At 53.3% G+C, this 23,419-nt stretch overlaps 1 protein-coding gene across 5 annotated transcripts; it reads right to left on the reverse strand.

Annotated features, from left to right (window-relative positions):
* Positions 1-606: 606 nt before the first annotated feature.
* Rapgef3 (Rap guanine nucleotide exchange factor 3) lies at positions 607-21,988 on the reverse strand. Of its 5 annotated transcripts, none has more exons than XM_020171729.2 (28): positions 21,655-21,988; positions 20,997-21,197; positions 15,807-15,860; positions 15,612-15,718; positions 15,344-15,465; positions 15,018-15,126; positions 14,351-14,435; positions 13,959-14,019; positions 13,785-13,861; positions 13,462-13,608; positions 12,852-12,964; positions 12,618-12,706; positions 12,254-12,332; positions 11,882-12,041; positions 11,715-11,797; positions 11,099-11,138; positions 8,131-8,212; positions 7,662-7,808; positions 5,421-5,518; positions 4,821-4,946; positions 4,548-4,729; positions 4,210-4,300; positions 4,049-4,099; positions 3,124-3,211; positions 2,739-2,803; positions 2,232-2,286; positions 2,063-2,134; positions 607-1,035 (listed from the first exon to the last, which is right to left on the reverse strand). In XM_020171729.2, exons 1-28 carry the CDS (start codon positions 21,658-21,660, stop codon positions 917-919), a joined length of 2,709 nt encoding a protein of 902 aa, XP_020027318.1. In that variant the 5' UTR covers positions 21,661-21,988; the 3' UTR covers positions 607-916. The 5 variants fall into 5 exon arrangements, with proteins under 5 accessions (XP_020027318.1, XP_020027316.1, XP_020027319.1 ...); XM_020171727.2 differs by having other exon boundaries at positions 15,018-15,186; XM_020171730.2 differs by having other exon boundaries at positions 15,018-15,186; positions 20,997-21,333.
* Between the last annotated feature and the right edge of the window lie 1,431 nt (positions 21,989-23,419).

Raw genomic sequence — 23,419 nt, forward strand, 5'->3', positions numbered from 1 at the left:
TATCTTCTCTCTCTCTCTTCTTCCCCCCAGGCTTCCATTTATCATGAACAACACCCAACAGGATCAAGGGCAGAAAAACAGGGACTAGAGTTAGCAGGAAACAGGTAGAAGATGCTATTTGCCTTGGGACTGTAATCAAATCTACTGTGGAGAATGGATGGTTTCCCTAGCTGGCTGGGACAGGGCCCCCAGGCTGGGAGGTACAGCTGGGTAGCAGTTAACCATCCTGGAGCCCTAACTTGGTCCCAGCTGTGGTGGTAGTGCTGCTGTCAGCGGCTCTGCAAGCACCCTTCTCCCCAGCTCCATCCAGAGGGTAGGGTCTGCTCTCCTCTGCCACACCCCCACGGCTGGCCTCTGAACACACATATCTTTGTAAACTTATGGGAACAATAAAACTCCTCAGGGACCACCACTCCCAGCCAAACAACCCTACCCACACCCAACTGTTTATCTCAGATGTGTGGAAAGAAAAGCAGCAGTCCCCACCCCCACATCCCAACCCCTGTGCGCACACATGCCAGGCACGTGCAAGCTCTCTCAGTCCACTGTGGAAACAGGCACAGGGACCTGGTGGCGGCTGGACAGCAGAGCACGAGGCACAGAAGCTGGATGAAACCTGATGTGGAGAGCTCTCTATTGAACACAGAGTCCACCGTCTGCCCAGCTCTCCCACCCACTCCCAGGACCTCATTGTCCCCCATTCCTTGGCTTTGGGCCACAGCTCATTTCCACTCTTCAGTGGTCCTCCTTAGCTGCCAGTCATCACAGGGGACAGCCGCCTCCATGCCGCCCACTCCAGGGCCTCAAGTCCACTCCTTGGAGAGCCCTGCCCAGCTGTGACCAGCCTGTGGGTCTCTTGGCCCGGGCCTGCCCTGACTTTTCCGAGGGAAGTGCCTGCTTCAGTCCCAACCCTTCCTCATGGCTCCAGCTCCCGGGAGAGGCGGGAGAGTTCCCGCTGGTTGTCGATGACCTTCAGCTGCTGGACATAAGCCCAGGTGCTGGCTGGACTCCGGGTGCTCAGTGACTGCTCTGAGCCTGGCAGGGGGAGGGAAAGAGTCATTAGGGAAGCATTGAGGCCACTTCACAGAACCCATCCCTTCTCCCTCTAAGGAGCAGCCTCAACTTCCTGCCTTCACCACTCACCCTGTCACTTCTCTTCACCAGTCCCTGGGACTGCTGTCCTTGTACCCCCAACCTCCCATAGATTTGGGGGACAGAAGAGCATTGCAGTTAAGAGCAGAGTATTTGTTTATTTACTTATTGGTTGTACTGAGGTTTGAACTCTTGGCTTCACACTTGCTAGGTAGGCACTCTACCACTTGAGGTTCAGTAGGATCAAGAGTTCAAAGCCAGCCTGGGCTACATAGTTAGCCACTATCTCAAATAGCAACAACAATAACAATATATGAAAGTAAAAAACAGCCACACACCGGTGGCTCATGTCTATAATACTAGCACCTCAGGAGGGAGAGATCAGGAGGATCATGGTTTGAAGCCAGCCCATGCAAATAGTTCACAAGACCTTATCTCAAAAATAGCCAACCCAAAAAGGGCTAGTGGAATGGCTTAAGTGGTAGAGCACCTGCCTAGCAAGCTGAAGCCCTGAGTTCAAACCCCAGTACTGCCAAAAAAAAAAAAAAAAAAAAACCCATAAAACAAAACTTAAATAACTGAAAATTCAGGATAGTAGTTGCTGTGGTTAGGAGGTAGGTGGATAGGGATTGATACAAGTTATTGCCAATGCTGTCATGTTAGACTGGGTCCAGAGCTCTATGAGCTATAGCACTTCATACAACTAAGGTCCTATTAAAAAAAAAAAAAGCAGGCTGCATCAAGAGTGCTTGGATCCAGCTCTACCACTAACTATGAGGGCTTTGGCAAGTTGCTTCAAGGTTCTGGTCCTTTCTTCCTCTTTAAGTTGAGCAAACAGCATCGTCTGCCTCATAGAGGCACTAAAGAGGTGCCACCTCAAACACATCTTTGTCCCTGGCACCTAACAAGTGCCCAGAAGATGCCAGCCATGTAACAACGGTCAGCATCCACCCCTGTCCCCACCACTCACATGTGGAAATCCTTGATGTCTGGCTGTCCTCATGAAGGTGGGAAACTCGGCTTCTGAGTGGTGAGAGAGGCACTGGGCAGAGTGAGAGGGGAAAGTCAGGGAGATGGCCACACCTGAGCCTCCCAGGGGACACTGGGGGATCTCCCACCTGGGGGACCAGCTCTCTCACCAGTGCTGTGGCTTCGGCAGTGGTGCAGCATCCTCACTGCTCTGGCCATCATACGCTGTGAACAACACAAAGGCATGAGGTCTGGCCTGCAGACAGAAGCCTGGTCTGCCTCGGGGGTGGCTGGGGGGCCAAGCTCCCTTTGAAGCCCAGGCTCTTGGAGAGTACGAGCTATAAGCAATGGGGTCACAGCTGCTTCACCTAGCACACCCAGAGGCCCAGCAGGTACCAGAAAGTGGACAGAAGACAGAGGTCAGGAAGAGAAGAGAGAAGGATTGGAAGGGGCTGTTACTGAATGGAGAAATGTTTGAGATGGTCACCCAGCAGCCCCAAGGGAGAGCAGATCGTCCAGTGTGCAGCGGTGTAAGGCAGGGACTATTTCACAGTGCATGTTTATACTTCTATTACTTATAACAAATTTCAGTCACCTCTCACCCCTGTGCCTTCCCAGGCCACTGTCATATCCCCTAACTTACACCAGTGGAGGGTGTCCTCTATCCTTGAACTCACCATCTTCTCGAAGTTTATGAGATTTTCCACTAGTGTGTGGTTTCCTTCGTGGATGAAGGTCATGTCTGCAAAGGGATGACTTTGCTCATAGGTCCCCAAATTCCTTCCCCTCCTGTAGCCCCAAAAACAGAGAGCCTGTGGCCTGACCCACCCCACCATGCCCCTGCCTCCAGCGACCCCCCCCCCACCTCCAGCTTTCCCGGTATCTCTTAGACCCATGATCATAGCCTCCCATGGTATCCCTACTGCTGTGGTGTGCCAACTCTTCTAGCCTATGAACTCTGAATTTAGCTCTGTGCTCCTAGGACATAGTACTTGAGGCATAAGCATCAGAAAGGGTTGGGTGACCATCCAGTGGGACAAGAGGAAAGCATGGCTCTCTTACCTTTGAGAAGAAGGGGCATGAAGGGGATCACAGGAGGGGACAGCTTGGCAAGGGCCAGTCGATATACTCGGTGGTTCCATGAGGGGTCCTGAGAAAGAAGAAGTCATCACACTCCACGATAGACCCCCCCCCATAGCCCAACGGCCCATCCTACTAGGAGGGGCCAGACTCCCATCCAGGGTCACAGCCAGAGGCTCTGAGCCCAGTCTTTCCTCAGCTTCAAATGACACTGAAGCAGCCTCCATGATAGGCTGGAGATGGCTGGAGGCCACTGTTACTGCAAGTCTGTGTGCAGGGACCCGCCAGAGTCCCCCAGGAAAGCTTCATGAAGATTAGTCACAGGGGCCCTGAGGTGTCTGGGAAAACTCTCTGCCTCTCTTTCTCTGTCTCTGGTGAGTAAATTCCTCTGAACCTCTCAAGACCCACGAGGTGAACTATTTTCTCAAGAGCTCTCAGGACTGTGCTGTTAACAGTACCTGGGTTCCATTCTCTCCTGAACACTTCAAAACCCTCAAACATTGCTAGAGATGGAGGGTTCGGCTCACCAACTTGCTCCTCATCTTTTGCCTTAGTCTGGCTCACAAGCTTCTCGAGGATTCTAGAAAGGCCACTGAGCAGCCATGTCACGCTGTGGGTGCTCGCACCAGGCCAACTTCCAGAGTCCTCATGCAGGTTGTCCAGAATCTAGTGCCCCTCTGAACCTCCCTGGCACCTCAGACCCAGGATTCCCCATATACTCTGTCCTGGTATCCACAGGGGGTTACAGCACGCCCCCATCCCTGTCAGCACCTCAATCTCACAGGCCAGAGGGAACGAAGCCCTGGGTTGGCATTGGGAACCCTGAAAGCGACAGAGGACAGGCAGAGGGGCTTCTGGGAAGCCAAGAGTTGGGTTTGTAGAGGGAGGAGCAGAGCCCAGCACTCACCAGCAGCCTCTCAAGGGCTGAGTACAGCTTCCGGACTTTGTGGGGTAGCCGCTGTGAAGGAAAGGCAGGTGAGCTGCCACAGCAGGGATGGGAGCCCCTCCAGCCATCCCCCAGGAGGGTATGAGGCCTGACCTCAAGACTGGGTCCTCCATGGCACCTACCTCCCAGGTATGGGCCAGGCGACTGATGGCCGAGTTGCTGAGGCCAAACATAATGGCAAAGAAGGAGTTGAGATTCTTCTGCTCCTTGAGGCTGTGAGCAAAAGATCCAGGGGCCTTCAGAGGAAGTGGCCATACCCAGAACACCCCCAGAGAGCTGCCAGGCCTGGGCTTAGGACAGGCAGGCCAGTGCTACCTCTGTAGGGTAGACTAGGGAGTTTGAGACTCCTGGGGAACCAAGAACAAAGGGGAGGGCAGATTTGGCCATACAATGGGCCAGGGAGACAGATTTGAGACAGGGTACTGCAGCCACACTCCCTGCCATCCCAAGAGGAACTCACTGGGCTGCCAGCTTGATGAACTTCCGAAGCAGCTGGGCCCGTGGGCCAGGCACGGGGCACAGACAGAGCTCCGTGGCCACCCAGTACTGCAGCTCATTGAAACGGCGCATGAAGCGCTCCAGGTTGGCGGTGGTGACATCTCGCAGGTGCTGTGGGCCCAGCACATAGTGAATCAGCTCCACCTGGATGGGCCAGAGAACAGGTCAGTGTACTTCAGGTCCAGCGTTCAGTCCCTGCTGCCTGCTGTCCTCCCTACTGCTCTGTCCTCTGTACCTGGTGGATACTGTTGAAGAGGTTCCAGTCATGGTCTGTCAGCTGGCCTGCCAGGTCCTTGGCACTCACCAGGTCCAGCACCTCAGCAGAGCCCACCGTGGGTCCCAGCTGCTCCGGGTGTGGGGTCTGCAGGTGAGAGAGTGCTCAGAGGGGAGCCTGAGGAATCCAGGGGAAAGGGGTAGGATAGGGAGAGTAGGCTTGGGACAGACTGTACCACGGTAGGAGGGGTGGGGAGGGGGAGGCAGGGGGACTGCAAGGACTGCAAGGCCCTAGGGGCCGTAGCAGCTGGAGGATGAGCCTTTCTACCAGCTCCCCCATACTGGGACCCCTCCTTGTGGGCTCTTTATGGGGGTGCTGTCCCATGGAGATCCCTAATAGGACAGGTCCTCACTGTCTTTGGGAGCTCCCAACCAGCACCATACCAACTCCCTCACCAAGATTCTTTAGTATCTTCCTGTCAGCTGAGATCCACTCCTTCCTCTTCCTGGGAAGACCCTGCAGCAGCCAGAGCTAGATCCCTCCCTCTGCTCCCCTCCAACAGAACCCACTCCTGCAGCCCAGAGCTCCTCCCTAGGCTCTGGCACTCTGCCTTCTCCCTACCAGCTCATGCACTTCCTGTGGGTTGACAACAAAGAGCCGCTCGTTGAGACCCAGGGATGTGACCACACCACGGGCATCTGGCTTCAGGCCAATGGCATCTGCAAAGACAGCAGAAGCTGTGCTGGGTGGGGTCAGAGAGGGAAGCCAGGAGCCAGCTGGAGGCCAGGGCAGAAGCTCTGTTTTGGGGACTCCTTCTTCCTATAATGTACACAGGTACACGTGCCCACACCTCCACACTGCCCAGGGCAGCACCCGAGGAGAATGAAAGGGATCCTTAAGGGAAATAGGCTGACCTTGGACGAGGTTTCAACTTCCCTGAGCCTCAGTTTCCTCCTTTGTAAAATGGACATACAGGACTTGTCCTGACTATTTCATAAGCCAAATGAGCTCACTTATGTTAAATACGGCTATGTGTATATGATGCACATAAAAGCCTTTCAAATACTGGCAAATGTCTCAGTGTTGATTTTTATCAGCTCCTTGTGGACTGGGCTTCCATTTGAGTCTCCAGTCCCTGACCAGTGGCCTTCAAAATAAGGTATATAAAACCATCCATGTTTCCAGAAAAAAAATTAGCTCTTCTACTTATATTTATTGTTTTCATCTGTTTCAAATTTCTATTTTATGTATAACTTTATAATTATATAATATTGGTGGGTAATAGAGATAATTGGTAAGCAATTATATACTTAGTGGATATCTATAATAAAGCATTGGTTACTGACATGGGTGTCAACTGTGGTTTAGAATTCAGTGGTCTAAAAGATGCCTGATATGGCTGGGTGACAGTGGCTTACAACTATAATCCTAGCTACTTGGGAGGCTGAAATTGGGAGGATCAAGGTTGAAGGCCAGCCCAGTCAAATAGTTCAGGAGACTCCCTCCGTCTTCAAAACAACAAGAACAAAATGGACTGGAGGCATGGGTCAAGTGGTAGAGCACCTGCTTTGTAAGCATGAAGCCCTGAGTTCAAACCCCAGTCACACACACACACAAAATAAAAAAATGCCTGGTGCATAGTAAGGTCTCAATAAACATGGACCTTGGGCAACAGCAACTCACTGGGTGGCCACCAGAGGGCAGTGCTTCCCAGAGCTGACACACAGGTGACCTCATTGGTCTTTGCTCACTTCCTGAAGGGAGAAGGCTTTTTCTCATCTGCACCCCTTGCCTTTATTCCCTAACTGCCCCCAATTCCTGACTACTCTGGGCTTCAGCTGTCAAGCCTGGGCTGCACCTTTCACAAGGAATAATGGTTTTTAATGTCTCTCATCCTCTGAAGGCATGTCTTGATAATAAGCCTCAGGCAACCATATTCTAGGCACTGATTGTGACAGGCCCCTGCTGTGTGTTTTACACACATCATCCCTAGCCTAATAACTACAGTAGTCCCTCGTGTCAGGTACAATGATAGTGCTCATTGGACAAAGAAATGAAGGATCAGAGAGGTTATGTAACTTGCCCAGGCTTACACAGCAGCTAAGTGGCAGGGCTGGGATCCCTGACTGCCCCTCTTTACTCTGTATCAGCTGTGTGCCTCTCCTCCCTCTGTGACAACTATTTCAGCTGCCCTGTCAACCCAAAAGCCTGCAGTGAGCAAGTAGCAGGCAGCTGTGGTACCTCCAGCAACTAACAAACTATTGCTAAATAGCTGACCACCCAAAAAAATGTTTGTTGAATGACTAAATGAGTGAGTCAAAAGGCCAGCTACATTCTCACTGCATGAGTGTGGGGAAACCACTATTCTGCTTGAGCTCTGGTTTCCCTGTCTGGATATAAGATAAAATTCCTTCTCATAAGACTGTTATTAGGATTAAATGAATACCTAAGAATGGCAATAACAGAACTAGGGCTTATGTAGAGTTGACTATATGCCAGACATCATTCTAAATACTTTTATAGATTATCTCATTTAATCCTCACAATTTCTCCAGGGAACAAGGACTCTCATTATTCCATTTTACAGATGATAAAATTGAGCACAGAGATTAACGAAGTGCCTGGCCCCGGGATACACAGCTGGTGAGCTAAAAGGGCTAGAATCAAAGGCAGGCAGCAGGTTCCAGAGTTCAGGCTCCTGAGCGCTCCATGTAAAACAATCTGAATAAATGTGGCAAACCTCCCACAAGATATCCTTGCTGACACTGATGAAGGTGATAGGTGATAATGACCCCAGTTTGGGAATCTGCACATGGATCTGAGTGTACCCTCCCTGAGGGTCCATCCAGAAACACAACTCACCACCTGCAGAATTGACCTTCACCAGCACCTGGCCCTTGATCCAGCCATCCTCCCTGGCTAAGGCTGCCATCACCTCTCTCACTGAGGCTGTCACAGGCAGCTGGAGGGTCAGCACTGAGTGGTCTGGTCGGCAGATGTCATAGGGGACTGCAGAGGTGACAGGGGTTGAGCTGTAGGAAGAGCTGCTGGTCTTCCCACACCCGGAGGGACAGGGATGCAGCATGGAGGACCCCAGAGGTGGGGAAAGGTGGTTGTGAGGAACATGGCAGTGTCAGGGCAGGTGGGAGGCCCTGAGCCTAGATGAGGAATGCAGGAGGCAGAACTTCCTGGTGGCCCAGAGACCCCAGGGAGGACAGTGTGCCCCACTCAGCCGGGCACCCTGAGGTCAAGGTGACCACAGCAGGGCAAGGGAGGCAGAGACTTCAAGATGCCAATGCCAGACTGTGCCCAGCTGGCTCTGATCACTCACCTTTGTCCCCAACTCGGATGGCACTGTTGCTGCTGGAAAGGGGATCGTCCTGGCTGGGAAACCAAGCAGGCACATTCCGGGCCTGGTAGGGAGAGAGAGAAAGCTCTAGGACCCCAGGGAGAGCATGCAGAGAGGGGACAGGAGGGCCTGCCACCGGAGTGGGGGCTGGCACAGCACCACACCACCAGAGGGCTCTGCTGGCCGCGTCAACCTAAGTCAGGTAAGGCACTGGGGTCCAGGCTCCAGAGAAGAGACAGGACAGATCTAGGGAATGGGCCTTTTTTATATGTGTTCTTCCCGCTCTACCAAGTAGGTCTAGGGCTATTCGAAGATGAAGACACCTCACGTGGACCCATTTTCTCCTCCTTTCCCTCTGGTAGCTATCGTTTGCTATGCCGCAGACATTGTTCTAAGTATCTAAATATTCACCATAGCCCTTCAGGGAAAGTATTATTCTTGCCACTTAGTGGACTGAGCTAAATGAGGCTCAGAAAGGTTAAGTAATTTACCCAGGATTACACAGCTGCTAAGTGGCAGGGTTGAGATCCCAGCCTGCCCCCTCCCTCTGTGCTCCTGTCTACCAACACAACTGTGTCAATCCCACAGCTAATACACAATGAGCCATATCACAGACCCTCCATGGATGGGCTGGCCTAATAAGTCCTGTGACTCTTTCCTGAATGCTCTTCCCAGCTCTGGCCCTGACCTTCTCCCTCCAGCTCTGAATGTGTGTTGGCAGAACCCCAAGTCCAGCCTTCACTCTCTCAGGCTCCGCACATCCTCAGAGACCCACAGCCTCACATATACCACCTGCATATGGAGGCACTCAAATGCTACCACTGCTGGTGCATGGTAGTACATGTCTGTAATCCCAGCACTTGGGAGGCTAAGGCAGGAGGATCCAGAAATGGGGGCCAGCCTGGGCTACACAGCAAGACCGTGTCTCAAACAAACATAAAAACAAAATATCCCTACCACTGATGCTAGACTTTCCCTGGCCCTGGCCTCGAATGCCTGCTGGACCTTCCCCTATGGTTCATCACCCCAAACTTCACGTACCCTTGGGATCCCTCAATCCTACCTCCCAGACCACTCCTTCCTCCACCACTCTCCTGAGCCCAGGCTCCTCCTAGAGCTTGTCACATTGTTCTGGGGGTTCTTCTTTGAAGCAGATCCCAGGTGTCCCTCTTCCCCTGCTCAGGACCCTCACTCCTCAGTTACTGCAATGGCCTGGCCTTTCCCCCTACCCTTCCACTCAGGAGTGACCACCCCTCCTCTTCCTATCTGCCTGAGCCTAGCCAGATTAACTCAGGACTCAAGGCCACTATTGTATGCGGGATAAAGCCGAGCTCTAGTTGACCTATTCAAAAATCAGATACTGTCAATCCTCAGCTCAAACCCCTCAGTGGTTTGCATTTATCTTAGGACAAAGACCAAACCCCCTTCCGCCTTCTGCTCTGGCTCCTGCCTGCCTCCCTGGCCTCCTCCATGGTCCCCTCTTGTCCTCCCTTCTCTGGGGCTGCCTTTGGGGTCCTCTTTGTCCTTGATCCTCAGCCTCTGCAGCCCTCAGCTCTGGAGCTAGGCTACCTAAACCCACATGCAGAATCAGTGCCTTCCCCCTTCTGTTTTCAGAGCCCTCTGGTCAGTTGCGGGCTCTGTCTCCCACCTAATCAGAAGCCCACAGGCCAGGGGTGGCCTTCCCAGCTGCAAGCCACATGGTGGGCAGCTAGCCCAGTGCCTGGCCTGTGAGGATTTGACATTGGTTTCTGAGTGTTGGGCAGTGTATTAGGCAGCATGTGAGCTCAGGGGAAATACAAGTGGAGATGGTTCATATGCAAAGTGATAGATATTAACAGATAACACCCAAGTCGATAAACGAGTCAATCTACCAGGTGAGCAGACTTTAAAGCAAATCATGCTATTTGAGAAGTTGAAATCAGGACTGCGATTCAGCCTGGGCAAAAAGCGAGCGCCCATCGCAACCAGTATCTGGGCGTGCTGGTGTGTGCCTACCACCCTAGCTGTGGCAGGATGCATAAAATAAGCTGGCCTGGACAAAAAGTAAGATACTATCTCCAAAACATTACAGTAAAAAGGGCTTAAGCAGTAAGAGTGCCTGTCTAGCAAGTGCAAAACCTCACGTTCAAATCCCAGTACCACAAAAAACAAAGAAAAGAAAATCATGGAAGACACTTGGGGGAGGAGCAGAAGGGAAGGAGTGTGCTCTGGGAGCTCAACATTTTGAGTTTGAGAAGGATTGAGTCAGACAAAGAGTCAGGAAAAGAAATGTCCATGCAGAGGGGTAAGTTCAAGGCCCAGAAGTGAGGCCAAGCTTCATCTATAGAAGAGAAGGAGCCAGTGGGAGCCTTCAGCAAGCAGGAGGGTGAGAGGGGACGAGGTGGTGACACCACTGGATTTTATTCTCAATGGGATGCTCCCCACAACCAACCCAACCGACCTTTCTTTCTAGTCCTTTCTCTTTCCCACTATTCCTCAACCACATCTCAGCTCCAGTCACATCATCTACTCCCCCCTGTAATCCCTCCAGCCCCAGCTGGGAATGGCATTGGCCACCTGGACTTCCCAGACAGGGGCCTCACCTTCCTCTGGGCTCCTATAGCACTGGCCACCAGGAACCCTTGGGACTCAGGAATGAACCCAGCCACCATGCCTCATTACCCAACTCTACCTGTGGGTGTGTATTACCTCCCAAAGAAAAAAAAAGCCCTTGGGTGGGGAAGAAGGAGCAGCTTTTTTTTGTTGTTGTTGTTATCACAGTGGTTCTACCACAGGGCCAGACCTGAGTGCCACACACAACACAGGCCTCAGAAATGTCTATCACAGGCCCAAGGGTGTGTCTGTAGGTGGAAAACCTTCCTGCACGTGGTCCCTCCAGGCAGGGGCTGGATGGGCAGAGGGAAGAGGCCAGGGCCCAGCAGGGGTAGGACACAGAGCAGGGCAGTCACACCTTGATCTGAGGAGATGCGTTCCCACAGCCATTTTCCAACCTGCAAGTGAAAGGGAACATGGATGAGAAGCCTGCAGGCAGGACCCTACTCGCAGGGTCGGCAACAGGCAGGCCAGGGCAAGGTACCATCCCACCCTCCCTGGTAGCTCAGAGGGAAGCAGGATTTAGTGAGTAGCAACATGGAGAGGGCAAGGTGGACTCGAGGTGGGGACTCAGGTTCTGTGATTTCTGGAGACCAGCAGGGGAGGGGAAAGCTTAAGAGAGACAGGACCCAGGGTTCTGGATGAGCTCTTGCCCCTGAACCCCAACTGTTCCCACAGGATGTCTGGAAAGGCAAGGCAAACTCTGGGGAATTTACAAATGCAGGCACTGAAGTTAGTGGGTGATAACTGGGTGCCTAATGGAGCAAGCAAGCAGGCCAGGTGCATTCAGGATACAGAAAGAGTAAATGAATGGTGCGTGCTACGTGAGCAGCCAGAGGACTAATAGGCACAACTAATTGAAATAAGCAGTGCTGTCTGGATGTCTAAGGCAGGGCGCTCACCTAAAGTGCATGTACAGCCCCCACTGCACTGTGGGCATAACTAGGACAAATTAACTTCAGTCAAAGCGTCACCTGTGTAGTCGCCGCCTCTCTGGCCACTGCTCCCTCAGCAGGTTGCTAAGTCGGGCATCCTTGCTCACCAGGTCTGACAGTTTCTGTGAAGAGTAGAGATTCCCTAAGACAGCTGTAGCCACATCTGCCCTGAGCAGTCCAGGCAGCCCTGTCTCACTCCTAGGTACCTGGAGGAAGCTGGTGGCCACCGGGTCGGTGTGGAGCATGGGGCCATACAGGGCCACCCACTGGCTAACCAGCCGCAGGATCTGCTGCCTCCTGTTGCAGATGTATGTGCTGCGCTCCTGCTCACTGCCTCCAGTGGGCTCCGCTGGCTCCGCATGGAAGGTGGGCACCAGTCAAGGGAACTATGGCAAGCAACTGGGGTCACCCACCCACCACACCTAAGCAGAAGAGGGACAGGATAGCCAGGGCATACTGACCAGCTGGGGCTAGCACCAGGGAGGGTACACCATAGCCACAATGACAGGGATGCCTTCTCTCAACTCCACATCCCATCCCCCCCATATCCTTATGTCATCCAGGGGCTGGAAGGATATTGGTGCAGGAGGGCAGCACAGAGCTGGGCACTGGGCATGAAGACACTGTGGGTCAGGAGGAAGTCACTGAGGAAGGTCTCTGTTGGGCAAGGTGGGAAACAGGAGGGAGTTTCAGAGGCCAAGTCTATTAAGCACAGGTATATGCACACTTGGAACATCCCCTCTCCGAGGTATCAGCAATATCCAGCCCCTGTGGCAGCACTTCCCACTCAAACCAAGGGCACAGGTAAGGAGACTTCCTGCAGACTGACTGTATGGACCAATCCAGCACCAGATGAGGTCAGAATTAGTGTGCCTGGCTTCTCCCAGGCTGCAATGACCACCCAATGAGTCAGAGAACAGGCAGGATGTCTCCTGCCCCTACCTGTTGGGTCATGGGCACTGGAATCCGGCCGCATGGCCTCCAACAGAAGTTCTAGGATCTTCTCTGGGGTACCAGACATCACTGTATACCTAGCAGAAATGGCCAACGTATAGCACATATGTCACTCCCCCCGTAGTCTCTCTACACCTTCCACCCCTAAGTGTCATGGGAAAGGCCCAAAGGCTGGAAAGCAGAGGGGAGATGTGGGGAGAAGTGGCATGGTGGGCGCGTTACCGGTTCCTGCCCGGGGCTGGCGGGTGAGATGGGCCAGTGCTCTGAGAAGTTCTCTCTAGCACCAGTACCACTTTGCCATGTTCTTCTAGTCTCATGGTCTTCGCTTCCACATCCTGGAGAACGAGACACATCGGTGCTCCACACAACCAGGACTCCTCTTTAGAACCTGTCCTTGGCTGGCAGAGTGGCTCAAGTGACATAGTGCCTGCCTAGAACCTGTCCTGCACTTCCTCCCTTCCAGACCTGAAGCACATGAGGTTCTCAAGGACCTTTGGCCCTTCTCCAGCCCCCACCCCTTACCATATACTTCCTCACCCAGGCCCCTCCACCCCTGTAGATACTGCTCTCCATGGTGCTCCCTCCCCTTGCACCCAACTCCTCACCCTCCGCACCCCCACCAGTCCCCTGGTGTTCCACGCCAGGTCCAAAGTCTTGAAGAATCCCTCAACATGCTGGGCCTTCACTTCCTCACACACACCAAAGCCCACAGCCCTCACTCCCAGCCACATATACCAACTTCTCCTTGCAGGCTCTCTCTGGTGCCTACTCTTTGCCCCATGCCACTTCTCTGGGCCTTTGTCCCCTGCTCTCCCCAACCCCACAGCAGCACCTTGATGATGCGGTTGAAGTCCTGCTTGTCCACACGTAGGAAATGACAGTTATCTTCTCGCAGGATGATAGTGGCTGCCCGGGGTGCATCATTCACTAAAGCCAGCTGTCCAAAGTCATCTCCCTCGTGTAGTGTGGTCACCAACCCCTGCAGCCAGGATTCAGTCATGGCCCACCCCACCCTCAACCCTTGCCAAGCAGACCCAGACAGGAGACATGGGGGAATCAACAGCCTTGGGACCGGCAAAGACACCATTCACAAGGACATGGACCAGGGAGCAGTTACACCCCAGAGGGTTAAGGTGGGCTGGAGGGAGGACTCACCTTCCCATGGGTCACCACATTGACAGATCCCTTCCAGATAATGTACCATGAGGTACCCTTGTCTCCCTGGCTGAACACTGACAGAAGCACAGATCAGACAAAGCCTCTCTGTCACCCACTACTCCTCCATGGCCCCTGCCCTTTCCAGGCCTCTCTGTGTCCAGTCTGACTTACACACAGTCCCTGCTTTGCTGTGTGGTTCAAACAGCAGAACAGCTGCTAATTCGCGTTTCACCTGTGGGTGGAGAGAAGGGTGAATGGCAGTAATCTCAGGTGAAGAGGGCAAGACTGGTGGAAAGGTTGGATTCAAAAATGCAAGCTCTGGGGGCAGAGATGTGGCCAGTCCAGCTGTTTCTGGGATATTGCAGAGACAAAGCATAAATAAGAAATGGCAAAGAAAGGTGGGAAGATATTCAGACTAAGGGCTGGGGGCAAAAAATTAGATCAAAAACTTCAAGCCATTGATGGAGAAGGGCCCAACATGGAGCCCCCAGCTGGGGGCAATGGAAAAGGAGGTCCTAGGTAAAGGGCAAGTATAGCCAGCAGACTGGGAGAGGCAGACTGACCGAGTTCGAGAGGTGGGCCACAGCCTTGATGTGCAGCAGCTCCTCAAAGATGAGGTCCAGCTCCTCGTCCGTGCGCTGACCTGGGCTGCAAGAACAGGAGCCACGGGAGCACGTGAACTGTGGCCCATGACAAAGTGGGACAGCCACCCCTCCCATGTACCTCGGCCCTTGAGCCAGATGGCGTCTCTGCTGCTATTGATCTTATCAATAATGGGCTGACCTTTATGGCATGAGCCCCAGGTGCCAGCCACAGTGCTAAGCACCTTTCACGCATTATTTCATTCTGCCCTCACATCAGCCCTGTGACGCCAGCACCATTATTCCTGTTTGACAGAAGAGGAAGCTGGAGTGGAAAGGCCCAAGGTCACCCAGCTAGCAGCTGGTCAGGTTGGAATTTGAACCCTGACCTGTCTGCAGACTACAAAGCCTACTCTCTCATCCCTGACTACATCGAAGAGGGGAAGGGTCCTCGGAGATCTCTGGCCCAACACCCCCACTGACAAAGGAAAAGCCAGCCTAGGGCTGGGGGCTCATGATCACACAGATCAAGGCAGAATACAGAACAGAGCTTAAGGCTTCTGATCCTGCCGGCTTCCTTCCTCCCAGAGATGAATATGAGAACCTCTAGTGTCTGTATGCCACATGGGATTGGGGGCACCCGACTCACGGCTTTCGAAGTGCCACAGTAAGCAGGGCATCAGGCCCCCGCTGGGTCAGCAGGGCCATTGCTTCAACCAACTCCTCCTCCACCTCACGAGCTCCTGTGGGCTCCAGCTCTGGCCCAGGAAAGCGATAGAATTGAGCATCTCTGTCTTGGAAGGTCCAGTCATGTTTCACTGGGGGGCCAAGGCCCAGGCGTGGGGGTGAAGAGGAAATTGAGGTCATGTAAGTACAAGACCCCCACTGTGAGGCCAATGTCCTGCACATCCCCCACTGGTGCCTGCTCATCCCATCCCCACCCAGCTCTGCTGTCCCACCTGAGCTCAGGCTCACCATGGCAGAGGGCACCTTCATCCAGTAGCACCTGGCAGATGCCCACAGCTTGGCTCCGAGAATGGACCCCAAGCCCAAGGGCCAAGATCCCATCCACAAGCTCCCGGCCAGAGCAGCACTGCCTGGGAGGAAAAGGAACTCGACAATCAGAAAGGCAATGTCAGATCCAAGCCCAGTTCTTCTACCAAAAGCATGGATAGGTCCAGGTGCCTGGAACAGGGTGGGAAAGAAAAAAAAATGATAGGGGCAGGTAGGGTCCCTCACTCACCTGTAGAGCCGAAGATGGTACTTTCGGTCACGGATGAGGGTTGGGCAGGTAACCAGGAGATGTCGCTGCAGGTGCTTCCCAGCCCTGAGTACCCGTTCTGTGGAGGCCTTGGAAGGAGGGAAAGTATGGCTGGCTCAGGCCCTGAACCCCTCAATCTGCTGTCCCCTATCAACCTCAACCCTCCCTAGTTTGTACCTGTTCCAGGCTCACACTGAAATCCAGGGACTCTTCACTGCTGGTAAGTGGAGTCTGAGGACAGTAGGGATAGTTTGCAGATCAGTGCAAGGCCTTCAAACATAGCTCTGAAACCCTTCCCACACCACTCACTCCCATTTTTGTCCAGTCTCTGGTCCCAAATGCATCCATGTAGCCACTCGTGAAACTCATGAAACAGATGAACAGTCACTATGTACCAGGATCACCTTTTCCCTACTCCAACATCTCCATCAGCAGACCCTTTACTTCCTTCCACACCCTAACACTGTATTCCTACAGGTGAGAGCCAGAAGATACCCATTCTGCTTTCCCAGGGCCCAGGTGTGACCAGGCTGCCAGGTAAACAATCTCCATGGAGCGGAAAGAGTGACAGAACTGGAAGGAACATAAGGATGAGAGATATGAAGACCCCCCAGAAGCCAGAACGTGAGCAGCTCCGTAGGCCTGGAAAACCTGCCCTAGGCTGAGGCTTCTGGCCTGGCCCCAAACCCAGATTCTGTGTGCAATCACAGGACCATGGGCAGATCTTGTGTCTACCGTAGACCTCTGTTCAGCCTAGTAGTTCAAAACAGAAACCCTAAAGCTAGGATCCTAGATTCAAATCCTTGCTCCTCCATCTTCTGGTGGTGTGACCCTGAACAAGTGATTTACTCTCTGCCTCAGTTTCTTTATATGTAAAATCTATAGAGCATGAACAATGCCAACTCATAAGCTTTCAGAAGGGCTGCCTGGCATCTAACTGCGTATACACGTCAGCTATTATTGTTCATGCGTGAAGCACTGACTAGGTGGGGCTGCTTGCTGGAAGGCTTCTTTCTTCTTTGATATGCTGTGAGTCCATAACCCTGTAAGAGTGAGTAAAGCCTCGGCAGCTCACAGGACAGGCTTGGGAAGACAGAGTTTATCAGCAATATTGGTTAATGAGGCTTCCCTGTTTTGGGTGTCTATCAAGCCACCAGGGACTCCAGGGCCTGTGTGACCTGGAATGTCAGACGTAAAAGCTCCCACAATCCTTTTTCTGAGAATGGAGTTAGTTTCTAGACAGCTCTGGAGGATGGCCTGCCCTCTACAAGTCCTCCCGAAGGTAGAGTATTTTATAGTTTATAAAACATAAAGTTTACAAAACACCTCCTTGGTTAAAAAAAACAGAAGAAGTAAAATCGGGTCAGGTATGAAATAGAGCAGGAATCCTCTGTTCTCTGTGACTTATGGGAGACAAAATCCTTAAGCATGCTGTGTAATTCAGCCCACAACGGATGAACTCCAGTTCCTACCCAAAAGCGTGCACACTCTCAGTCTCACTGCACCCACTTCACTTCCTTGTTTCCTCTTCCTCTCCTTCCTCTCTCCAGCAGCGCCTCTCCTGATTTCCCACCTGTACTCAAGGCCTTGGTCTGAGTCCCCTGCCTTGGGGTTGGCACGTCCCTGGGTGCAAGCATCTTGCCACTGTGCCCAGACAGAGACCTGAGGTCTGGCGTGCATGCGCACCTAGCCCAGGGCTGGACGGAAATCACTAGGTGTCCCAAGGGTATCCCTGCCCGGGTCATGGGGCCCAACTCAGTGCCAAACGTGGAGCCCTGGAGACTTAAGGACAGGAAATGAGGAGGAGGAGGAGCCAGGAAGGGAGGAAGGGCAGGAATGCTACCCAGCCAGCCCCCTGTGTTGGAACAAACAGTGCCTGAGTGCTAATGACTTCTTGTTGTTCATGTCAAAATGCCCAGGTCACCCCAGTCCCTGCCCCAGCTCCCTCTGGTGCCCACAACCCAGGCTTTAGCACCAGCTCCCTTCCTGGTATTATTCTGACCTGGGAAGCCATATTAGAAGGGGAGGTACCAGGTCAGGTGGCCAGGCTGGTCATTTCCTGTCCTACCTCAGAGCATGGGCATAAGAATCAGAGAATGGTGGCCTAAGAATGGGACATTAGGTGTCTTCTCATTTTACCAAGGAAAGCAGAAGCCCCGAGAGCTGAAGTAAGTGATCAGAGTCTCACCATTCTCAATGACTCTGCTCCCAGTGCTGGCCCTGGGGTAGGTATTTGTATCTGATTTCACAGCTAGAGACAGAGGCTCGGAGTTTACACAACTGCTCTGACAGTTGGTAAACAGGATTCACACACGTGCCAGTCTGCCTTCAAAGCCCACGCTCTTGGCACTAGCCTCCACCATTGCCTGTGGTGTCTATCCTGTACTTCCCCCAACTGTGTGTCATGGGCATAGTGACAGCAGAGGTATTTTTACCCTTAGTCATGGTCCACGGGCAGGTTTGGAACCACTGGGTTAAACAAAGTTAGAAAGGCTATTATCACAGCCTCTCTGTGCCCCTGGAATGTTGCTGCACATGGGGAAAGGCTGGGAGGGGCTATTCCTTAGCAGCAGTGGTCCAGTATGTGGGCTCCAAAGCCAGACGCCTGGGTTCAAATGCTAGCTCTCAGATGGCCACCTGGTTGTTAACCTTGCACTGGTGATTTAAGGTCTCGGTGTTCAGTTTCCTCATCTGTAAAAAGGGGTGCCAATGATAACAGTACCTATCCCACAGGGTTGTTGTAGAATCAAATGAGTTAATAATATAAAACACATGGATCAGTGTTGGGCTCATAGTAAATGCTTCTTAAATGTTAAGTACAGTCACTCAATCAAACTTTACTACTCCATGATGGGCACTTACTACCCCCACACAGTGCAAAAACGCTGTACCACGCTAGTCTTAAACCTGATCTGATAACCCTGAGCATCAGTCTGGGAATCCTACAGTTGGAAAGAAGTATTGGCCAAGATGTGTCAGTCCTGGACAGGAAGGAATTGGGTAGAAAAGGAGGTGCTAGGTCCCCTGGCACCAGGACAGTGACCTGCCCCATCCTCCCTCTCTGTCACTGAGTGTCACAGTCGGGTTGGAGGGACAAGCATGGAGCCAGACAGTGTGGAGACCCGTCAGACCAGTTCCCTTGGTCATGGCTAAGGTCCGAGGCCAGGGCATGCATGGCAGATGGGGAAGGATGTGTGGGTGGGCATGCCATGGAGGTCAAACCCATGGCCGCTGGGGAGCGAAGCCTAGCTCTACCACCAGCTTTTGCAACCCAGTCCCATCGCTTACCCTTGCTGTGCCTCCATTTTCACATCTATAAAATGGGGACCTATGCCTGGGGCTGTTGTGAGCATTATTTGATATGATAAAGGTGAAGCTCTCACAGTCGTGTGCGGGACATATGCACTATGTAACTTTTAGTTACTACCATTATTTAGACAGGTTGGATGAAAGCATGTCTTCATGTCTTCTTTATGGGCCACCTCCCCCCAGTCACTTAAAGAGAAGCATTTCAGACTTCTCTGAAAGCCTGTGAAACCCACAGGCACCCTGATCTTTCTTCTGCCCCCAGACATCAGACAAGATCCCATCTCTTCCTCACATTTTCCAAAGATGTTCTAGTCATTCCAGTGCCACCTTGGCCATAGTTGGTAAGTCCTTTCTACATCTAACCTCAAACCCTCCTGCTGTAACCTGGTCTAGGTAGGAACAGAAAGAGATCACTTCAGACTTGAGAGTCTGGGAGGTTGATGGGTTTTCCCCTGAGCTTTCTCAGAGGGAGGCGTGGCCTGAAAAACCCAGCCCTGACCTCCTGGGCTCCAGTCTCACCTCCTTCAACCTGTATTTGCATATGTCCCGCCTAGGAGCCTTTCATGGATTAAAGGTATCAAGAGGTGCAGCCTCATAGGCACCCAAAGCCACTTAAACACGAGGACAATGGGCTATAACCACCACCCCCCATTCCCAAGGATGAACATCAGGAGCAGGTGGGGTTGTCTGCCTCTATCCCTAAAAATCTAAGCTCCTTCTAGTCACCAGCCCCCACTTCTCTCAACACCTGGCAGGGAAGGGACCTTGTGTCTTTGACCCCATTTATACTCCAGCAACCCTTATGCCCACCCTTCCGGCCTCCCATACAGACCCTTCAATTCTGGAGGCTGGGGAATCAGGAGATAGTCTGGAAGCCTCCTCCACTCCCTTTCCAGACTTTGGGTCCCAGGAGATTTTCCAGTGGCCTCACTGTCCTGGTACCTGACCTTCCCCCTCCCATCCCCTACCTTGCTTCTCCAAGATGGAAAGGGGACAGGAAATGCACATGTAATTATAGCCTGAGAGGGAAGGAGGAGGGAGAGTTCCAGCCCACTGGCTCCTAGCAGCAGCTACTACAGTGACCCAGAGAGGAGGGAGGTAATGGAAAAAGGACCAGACCCTAGCGGCCTTTATCAGGAAGACCCAGGGAGAGAGAAGTTTTGGAGGGCTGGGCAGGACACTTGGACTCCTCTCTAGATTTTGACTGGAAAGAGGTCCTCCTCCTCTCAAAAGTCTTCATTTTCTTCTTCTTGTTGGGCAAGGTAAGAGAGGAGTGAGAAGGTGGTGCTTGTCCTACTCAAAGTAACTTGCCAGATGAGCAATGAACTCTCCCAAGTTTGTCAGCTGCTCCCACAACCTCATACCTTCTGCCCTCAACATATATATAGGTGGGCACACACACACAACTACTGAATCTCAGGTGAAGAGACTCTAAGGTAATTGGGGAGAAAGAAGCTCCCTGCTGACTGGTCCCTACAGCCATTCTTCTGCCCTCTTCCACTCCTAATGCCCACTCTCTCCTTCATTCTTCAACTCCAGAGATGTTTTTCATTGTCAAAAAGAGCTTTAGTCATCCTCCACTCTCCAAGCTTCTCAGAGTTCCCCGAAGCCAGATGACAAGCAGTGTCCATGAGAACACCTCACCCCAAGATCAAAAAGCAGGATCAGGCCTGTTCAATTGTTCACTAAGGGAGAGTGTTGCCACGGTGATGTGTCAAGAACAGTAACCAAACTTACTTCACCCTTCATTGGACCTGGCCCCCATTCTCTTACCCCTACCAGAGAGAGCACACAAGCACCTAACTCAATGCCTGGCACACAGAGGTGATGGATAAATAACAAAACCCTTTCATCTCCCCCTCAGTGCCCGAATGGGAGCACCACACACACAGACACACAACTGCAGCTGTGTGAGCCACCCACGCACACCACCGCCAAGCTTCTCCACCCTTTACCCACTCCAGCTATATTCCCTCTGCAACACCAGATAGCCCACCAGCACTACAATCCAGGACCCCTCCAGCCTCATGGCTGGTATGGCAAGAGGAGGACACTCACCCAGCGAAGACCCTGGATGCAGCTGGGGCGCCGGTGCTGGAGCAACAGCTGGTAGGAGCAGCTCCGGGACCGATGCATCCTCCTCAGCACCATGTCTAGCAGTGTCCCCTCCGGCACCACTTCAGGGAGGCTACCCACCTGTGGTGGACTCTCTTCCACAGCCGGGCCCACTTGCCAGCGGCTCTCACCTGGCCAACCCACCTGTGATGTTAGGAGGAAGGTGGACAGCCATGAACAGGGGTTGGGGCAGCACGGCAGCTGGACGGAGGCACAACTGCCCCAGGCAGATCCACTTCCTTAGAGTCCTCTGGACTGGTCAGGCGGAGGTTCTGCAACCCTGCCAGTAGCCGGGGGAAGGGACAGGAAGAACTTCACTGCATTTAGGGGTCTCCAGCTGGCTGGCAGAGAAGATCAGGCCCTTCTCAGTTCTCTCTGGAATTCTGCCTCACCTCATTGACCATGTCCCTGCAAGGATCTCCAGCCCTCCCAACATGAGGCTAGGGACTCACTATACCCCGCAGAAATGCAGCTTTGGCCCAAACTCTCCTCCCCACCTCCCTCTCTCTCAACCACCCTCTCCCACCCAAACTCCCCACTGTGTCGACTTCCTCTCCCGCCCTCTCCTGCTCCTCCCTGACCCTGACCCCACCTTACCCACCTTCATGTTTCTACTGAAGCTCGCACAGCCCTGCAGGTTCCAGCAAAAGGCTGGAGGATCCCGAGCGAGCCCTGGGCAGCTCCACAGGGGGATCTTGGAGGGGAGCCTCGTATGTCCTTGGGGCTGTGAATACCGGGCCAACTGGCTGCCAGGCAGCTAGATGCAGGCCTGAGTAGAGAGGCTTGTCTTGGGTGTGTACAGGGCTGGGGGCGTGGGGGACGCCCCCCGCCCTCCCAAACACCGACTATGGAGCCCAGTGCCTCCGCCTTGGTCCCAGACGAAAGAGCCAGCTGGCACCGGGCGCTGAAGCGAAGCTGCAATTGGCACTGGTCCGGGCGGGAGCTGTCACACCCCCTGCACTGCCCGCCCCCTTCCCCTCCCCGGGACCCGCCGAGGGGGCGGGGAGGACGCGCGGAGCCTTACTGTAGGCAAGGACATGGGGGAAGGAGGCGGGCACCGGCAAGGGGTGGAGTCGGGACCCGGGGGTACGTCTAGTGGGCACAAGCCAGAGCCCCGAGAAACCTCAGGGGGTAGGAGCTCCCCCGGGGTGTGTACAGGGGCCGTAGCAGCTGGGGTGTCGTGGTAGGGCCAGTAAGTGGCTCCAGTGGCCGCCACGTGGCCGGGAGGAGAAATGCAAACAAGGAAACCAGGGAAGGGGGGAGAAGGGGTGAGTCATTGCTGCCCCACCCGGGAGGGAAATCCGGGCTGGGGCCGCTTCCCGGCCGGAGGCGTGCTGTCTCCTGTTTAGGTCCAGGGTCTCCAGCAGCCCGAGGGAGGGACTGGGCAGCTTTTCCTTGGGGAATCCCGCTGCCGAGCTTCCCACCATTGCGTTCCCAGACGCACACACCCGACATGGGTGGAGAAATTGAGGCTGGAGAGGAGGGACCGCGTTCCAGATGGATGGATGGATGGATGGATGGATGGTCTGGCGGGTGGATGGGTGGATGGGTAGGTGAGCAGGTAGATGGATGGTGAGAACTAGAATGTGGTCCTAGGAGGAGGTTGGATTTGTGGCAGGGCTTCGCCCACAAAAAGGTTTTAGAGTGCCACGCCTGCCACCGCGCGCTCCCTTGCTGGCCGGGTAGGTGGAGGCAGAGGCTTGGATTCCAGTGTCCTGCTCTGTCCGAGGCCCACACCTCCGTGGGCCTCAGTTTCCACCACCGCACAGGTGACCCTGCGTAGCCCTCTTTATCCCACTCCTGCTTCCGAGAGGGCAGACTTTGACCCTGGGACAGCGACTTCCATGGCGCCCCATAATTGCGCAGGATGATAATGAGGGTTTAGAAGAGGAAGGTGCACGGTCCGCCTCCAGCGTTCTAGGACTCCTCCTTCTTTGCCCCTTCTCTTCCCCATTGCAATTTAGCCTGCTGGGACTGGGAAGAAATATGGCTAGCAGGCAGATCCCTTCTGTTTCAGAACATCCAGCCACCCTCACCCCACCGCATCCTAACCCCCCTACCCCCGTCCTCTACCAGTGATCATTTTCTTGAAGAAGGAGAATTTTGTCATTAAAATCCTAATTTTAATGTGTATGTGTCTAAATTTTTTCTCTCAGGAGCTTATTAAAATGCACACTCCAATTCTCCCAATTCAGATTCAGTCTTACTGGCGTAAAATGAAAAAAATCTGTACTTTGAACACACATTCCAGGTCATTTGCTGTGTCCACACTTGGAAAAACATTAGTGAAATTTTTCAGTGCCCCTCCAGGGAAGAAGGGGGAGCCTTAGAGGAATCTGGTTCATCCACCCAAGTTCCTAGAATTT

The sequence above is a fragment of the Castor canadensis genome, chromosome 8 (genome assembly GCF_047511655.1).
Source record: "Castor canadensis chromosome 8, mCasCan1.hap1v2, whole genome shotgun sequence".
NCBI lineage: Eukaryota > Metazoa > Chordata > Mammalia > Rodentia > Castoridae > Castor > Castor canadensis.